Below are 6,752 nucleotides of genomic sequence, written 5' to 3'. Positions count from 1 at the left end.
AAGATATTGGGATATTTTAATGGATCAATATTTTTTCCCTCGTCTTTAGAAGTTTTTAAGTCTGTAAAAAAGAAGTTTTTGAGGAACGAATATTTTTATATTTTTTTTTTTAGACTTTAGAAACTCAGAAGCTGATCAAATATCGGGTTAAATATCGGTGGGGTGGCCGATGTCCGATATTCAGTTTTAAGGCCGATACCGATACGGGGCAGATTATATCCTGCATCCCTGAACTAAACCAAAATTAAATATAAAATATCCACCTGCGCCAATTGGGAATGGTTAATATTCGTTTATGTCTCAGGATCAACCGTTTTCTTTGCCTTTAAATAAGATCAGTTGTTCCCATAGACACAGTCTGAACCCCACTAAATTAATGTTCCATCTAACATTTATTTATCTAAATTATGTAAATATTAAATATACCAAAATATACACTTAAATGACCCATTAAATACATAAAAAAAACAATAATCTAAAAAATGCATGTAATTATGTCCTCTTATATGAATAATTCAATTTAAAGTAATTTAATATATATTTATTTTGATGAGTTATTTTGAGGTCTGTTTCATTTGTGGCTGAACTGTTTGATGGAGGTGGACGTTCCCAAACGGAGGAACGAATCAGAGACGCGTTTAAAGGAAGGATGCTGGAAAACGCTGAGAGCAGCTCACACTCTGTTCTAAACAGAAACTTAACAAAAAAACAAAAACAACTTTTTACACAAAAAAAAACATGCAGAACCAAAAGACAAGAAGGAAATAAAGACTAAAAAAAGGCCAGAGATGGAAAAGCTTTAGCCAAGTGACCGACAGCAGAAAGAATTGTGGGAATTGTTGTTTTTTTGGTTTTTCTTACCAGGCTTTTGCGCCCCATGAGCCTCCTGCTCTCCGTTCTCCAGAGCGGCCGCAGCGTCTGCACATACAGCCACAGACACACACAGACGGTTCATTACTGTCCATCTGACTCCTAATGACTCCGTCCTCCAACACTGTTTGCTCAGTTTGAGGATTTTCACTGTTGTTGGGATGTTTGTGTGGTTTGGACTAAATGTGCCCGGCAGAGCAAAGCTAATAGGAAGTGGTGTTCAATCACTGCGATTTGTTCATTCACCATCTAAGAACCTGACTTAAACTTTTCTCATTCTAATATTAGTATTTAGCTCATTAAAGGTCTTAAAAATCTAATTTTTTCATTAATCACAGAGACGGCAGCTGATTTAAACTCCCAGGTCACCTCAGAGTTCCTGTGCAGGACTCCTGCTGACAGGAGGACAATAACTGGCGGACGGCCTCGCCCCGCGTCAGCATGTCTGCTCCGCGGCTGATCGCTGGCGACGCCGCCCACGGCCCGTCCTGCAGCCGGCTGTCACGGTCTGCTGTCTGAGCAAAGCGTCTGGGAAACCAGAACGGGCCCTGAGAGCCCAGTCATCCACGGTTAGCTGTCACTTCCTGTTACCCGCCCGCTCCCTCACCGGCTACTTTGATCCGCGTTCGCATGAATCCTGCATCTCTGTTTCCGACACATCCAGGCTCAGCCTTTGCTGCTGTGCAGCAAATTAAGCAGCACAGCGTCTTAACGCGCCAAATAAGGCGACATTCTGGCTCTGATCAGATGATGAGCATCAATCCGAGGCAGAAAACTAAACTACAGGGAGAAGAATAAAGATTCAGTGCTTTCTACTGCTGCGAAAGTGAAAGCAACTATAGGCTATATCTGTTTACAATTCCACTTCAAGCTGGAGCTAAACCAGAGACAGCTTTCATTGAAATCAACTAAGAGATTTGGAAATGTGGAATAAAACACAAAAAACTCAAATTCAAAGGTTGTTCTTTTTATTGCAGAAACCAACAAGTGTTGCTTTTTTATAATTAAAGGCACTGCAGAAAATTTTAATCTTAATAAGTCAATTTGTCTTAAAATAAGTGCATTTTTTCTTGTATTGAGGAGGTAAGTGAGACACTTTGCCAATGGAACAAGACAATTGACATTTAAAATAAGAAAAAACAATAGCATTTTCTTATTTCAAGTGAATTTTATCTAATTATCTTATTTTAAGTGTAAAAATACTCATTCCATTGGCAAATCCTCTTACATACCTTCTCAAATTAAGGGTAAATACACTTAATTTAAGTAATCTTTACTTATTTCTAGATTGTTTTTGCAGTGGGTATAGTGGAGGATGTTCTTTTTCTGGGTGGATCATCTAAATCAGTGGTCCTCCTAATTGTCAATCATTCTGCAGGCATCTTTATGTCCTACGCATTTTTTGAATGACATAGTGGGAAAATTGCAAATCTTCTTTCGGAAAGTTAGCTTGGATGAACGATGTAAACAGCAACTATTAAACAGCCCATTTCTCCTCATGCACGCTCTAATAGGCATTCCCTTTGGGAGCAGGTACAGGGTTGAGCATGTGCTTTTTTTTTAGTGCAGAGGGTGGGTCTTTAAAAAAAATCGTATAATGGAGGATTTTTCGCACATTTTTTAAATCTATTTTTTTAGTTTTTACGGCACTAGTGAATTTTTATTTCTTTTTTTTTGGACAGTATGAGAGAAGGGGAGAGACATGCGGCAAATGACCACATGTCGGATTCGAACCCAGGTCGCCCGCATCGAGGACTAAAGGCTGGTTTATACTCAGAAACCAGGTCGTCTGCATGTGAGTCGCAGTGTACGTTAAGTTTGTTTTATCCAAACCACTCCTCACTCAGACAGTTTCTCAGCCTTGCAGGTGAAACAATCTGAGTAAAAACATTTTCCACTGGATAAATAGCATAACTAAATATATAAGACAAGAGAAATCTAAATTTTCTGACCACAACTTCATGTGTGAAAAGACATTTTGATCCCCTTAAGCCCAGAGGGTCTTAGGAGTAAATTCCACCTGAAATTATACATGTGAACTAAAGCAAGAAAAACTACAATTGTTTGTATTTTTCTGTATTTTTTTTTTAAATGTCACCATGTCTGATTTATAGGTGATAAAACTAATAAAAAATGAAAAATATTTAGCCTGACAACATTTTTTTTTTCCTCAATAAACAGTGAAACACCATGAAAGCCCATTTGAAACTCTGGATGAGCCTCAGACTTTATAGATCCACATCTTAACTATACGTCAAGCAAATTTGGACTAAAGTCCAGTGCTGCACATTTGGCTAAATTTTATTTTTAATTTTTATTCTAAAATGTATTTTAATTGAAACATTTATCTTATTCTATTTTTATGTGTTTTTGTATCTTAGCCTTCAGCTTTTATCTTATGTTCCTTAACTGTGATTCCTGTACAGCACTTTGGTCAACCCCCGTTGTTTTAAATCTGCTTTATAAATAAAGTTGGAGTTGAGTTTGAGTACGCAAATCAACAATATTTGCGTAAAGCTCACTGCGAAATACTGCTGCAGGAAGATAACCAGCGCTTTAGGCCTCCATAGATGTGTTGTGTTCGCTAACCACTGAAGCAGTTCCTCCATTATACATTTAAGTTTAGTTCGTCTATAAAGTCAGTTTTGGTGCATTAATAAGATCAGGTGCTGCAGCGTTAAATTAGAATATCATCACAAGATTTTTTTTGTCTGTTTTTTAAGAGAAATGTCTGACCTTTAAATATTCGAATTTCAATATCTGAAATTTAAAATTTTAACATTTTCAACGGCTGATTGTTTTACACTTAAATTTCCAAACTTAACATTTTTCCTTGTTTGTATTTTCTAAGTTTAGATTTTAAAGTTAAAATGTTCAATCTTTAAATTTTGAACATTTATATTTTCAGTGTTCATTTTGTTCTTTAAATTTTCAATGGCTGATTTGTTAACATTTAAACTTTCAGACTGAATGTTTACGTTCAAATTTCCCATGTCTGTATTTTCCAAGTTTAAAATTTCAGTTAATGAAGTTTTACGATTAAAATTTTCCACGTTAGAACTGTTTTCAACTAAATTTTTAATGTCTCAAATATTTTGTTTTATACTTTGGTTTAAAGTACCTGCAGAAATCCTCTTCCTCTCAGACGTTCTTGTAATTTCTCCCCCTTCTGAAATTCAGTCCTCTTGTGAAATTAGTGCCCACATATTTGGATTATTTTTAGTGTCTATTTTTATCTAAATTCCTTTTTTTTAGTGAATTGAAACAGAAAATGAAACTCAAAAATGTCCTAAATGTTGCTTAATCCTTTTTGAATCAGAAAAAGACAAATGTTTTTTACTTTAATTTCTATATTTGTTTTCTAAAGCCAGAGTGCTACGACCATTTTGCTTTTGTTTTAGAAAAATTAAACGACTTAAAGTAAAACTGATCCTTTCCACCGTCCTATTTTTCCGTGTTTCATTTTAAAAAGCCAAACCTTTTTCTCGCCGTCAAACTGTCACTAATTTAGCTCCATACATCCCCAGATTCTGCAGGACCTTGGAATAAAACCTTGGCTGCAGAGAATCCGCAGCGATGAGCTGATGCTCCAAACCGTATCTGCGAGCGAACGCTGACCCGATGGCTGAATGACACCCCCACTTATCCAACATGGCAGCCGCTGTCTCACAGTGTGGAACGCTACGAGTCATTTAGGAGCAGCTGCAGCTCCTGTTACCAGGCAGGCTCTGCTTCATCAGTGGCTCTCAAAGATCTGCAGTTTCTTTGTTTCTGGGTGAAGGTTATATGGTTTTATTTAATAAGAGAAGAATCATTCTTTATGTTGTTTCACAGAAATGAAAGTGAAACAGACGGACGCCTCTAATGTTCAGCCTCTGTGTTGGTATCAGCAGCCATTTCCAGGCCTCCTCACCTGCCCGGGTGTCGTCGTTGTCCAGCAGGGGGATGTAGTCCGTCTTCCCCACCGTCTCCTTCACCTGATCGTCGAACGTCTCGGCCTCCAGCTGGGCCATAAAGTCTCTCTCCACCTTGCCCTCTGGGCCGGGCTGAGCAGGGCTGTCCGTCAGCGCGTCGCTCAGACTCAGGTCCAACTCTGCCATGGCTGGAGAGGAACAGAAACGGGTCAGAAAGTCAGCAAAACAACCAGGATTAAATTAATCTGATTAAATATGGCTGTTTGTGTTAAACAGAAGTCCAGAACTCAACGGATCGAACCCACAAACAAAGTCAGGCTGAGAAACTGAAGAATAAAAAATAAGTAAGTAAATAAATAAAACCAAACAATGGGTCTGATCAGAAACCAACGTTAATAATACTTTCCTCCACAAGGGGGCAGCTGTTAACATGAAAGACTGGAACAACAACATTCAGATCATCATCATCATCATCATCATCATCCTGATAGCTGCATCCGCACAATATTAATGACACTTTAGCTCAGACAATAAATTGTAATTAATTGATTAATGTAAATATTTTGACCAATCTGGTAAAGATTGTTACCTAAATAAATAGAACAGACTCTAAAACGTGCTGTTTGCAGAAAGAATAACCTGCCTATTGCAGTAATTTAGACCAAACTGTGGAAATATATAAACATATGCCATTTAAAATAAAAAATCTCAATATCTTACTTTTTCTCTGTATGTTTTCGACATTTTTGATTCACTTAAAAAACACAAATTAAAGGCTACAAATGTTTTCATTTAGAAAAGCTAATGTACTTAAAGTATAAATAGAAATAAATAATATAAAAGATTTTCTACAGTGATCGAATGTTGCTGTCCTAAATTACTTAGAAGAAAAATGTGCATTTTTTAAATGCTTATTTATCTTAATAGTTCATTAAAAATACTTAATGAAATAAACTGATAACATGGCTACAGAAATGGCACCTAGGTTTGAAATTACATGTTTTCATATCAAAACCAATAGATTTTTTTTTCCTTCCTTAAAATGTATTAAAAAACTATGAAAAATTACATAAATTACTTTAAAAAATGACCTTTTATTCCAATCATCCCAACTACCGACAATAAATCACAGTGTGTGAATGTGCCAGTCATTAACTCCAGTAGTTATCAGGACAAAAAGCGATTAACTGATGTTGTTCTGAGCTGATGAAGACCAAGGAGTTCATTAGTGGAATAAAAAAATACAGATTTTGCCAAAGTTAAATCTTCACCAACCTAAAATTAAATTAATTGATCAAATAAATCAACCGCCCAGACCTGATGGCGGCACACCGTTATAAACCAGGGGTCCAAACTGGCTTCAATCATTCCTGGCTGCAGAATTAACAATTAACAGCTTTAATTTAATGTGTAATTTACCGCATTAGAGCATTAAATATCTCACTTTTATGTTTAATTCTGCTTTTTAAATTCTTTGTTTTAAAGAAGTGGATCTAGTAGAATAGAAGCGCATAAAGCTCATGGATAACATCTATGTTTAAAAGGCTGCAAATATATAAAAAAAATCCAAGTTCTAATAATAAGTATTTGCTGCCCTCTGCTGGATTTCTTGGCTTACTACAGAAAAACAGGCTGAGATACAAACAAATATATATAGTTTGTTAACAGAATTTAGTAAGTTATTTTATTGGTTTTTGAGATTCAAAAAACTAGAGTGAGCCTTTAATGTCATAAATAAATCATATTAAATGTTAATTTAAAGTGTTTACTTTGTGAACAATAGGAATAAACTATGAATAAACCCACCCAAACAAAACCCACCCAAACAGAACCATGGCTGCTGGAAATAACTGCATGTAGAGTTCAGGGTGTGTCGGCTGCCTCCACCACAAAGCCATGCTGGTCAGAGAGAAAAAAAAGAGATAGAAATGCCTCCGCTTCCACATTTAGCCCCACCTCCTCTGCATG

The 6,752-nt window shown here is 36.4% G+C and overlaps 1 protein-coding gene across 1 annotated transcript in view; it reads right to left on the bottom strand.

The window, feature by feature from the left end:
* LOC107086515 (microtubule-associated protein 4-like) overlaps nt 1–6,752 on the bottom strand; it is a 146,490-nt gene that overhangs the window by 97,715 nt on the left and 42,023 nt on the right. The window contains exons 2-3 of the mRNA XM_015377503.1: nt 4,784–4,972; nt 862–918 (exon numbers count right to left, since the gene is read on the bottom strand). Of these exons, the coding sequence (XP_015232989.1) occupies nt 862–918; nt 4,784–4,970 (244 nt within the window). The 5' untranslated portion in view covers nt 4,971–4,972. The remainder of the gene's footprint in view (nt 1–861; nt 919–4,783; nt 4,973–6,752) is intronic.

The sequence above is a fragment of the Cyprinodon variegatus genome, unplaced genomic scaffold, assembly GCF_000732505.1.
Source record: "Cyprinodon variegatus isolate N-32 unplaced genomic scaffold, C_variegatus-1.0 Scaffold155, whole genome shotgun sequence".
Lineage (NCBI taxonomy): Eukaryota > Metazoa > Chordata > Actinopteri > Cyprinodontiformes > Cyprinodontidae > Cyprinodon > Cyprinodon variegatus.
This window is presented reverse-complemented; position numbering and strand designations above follow the sequence as displayed.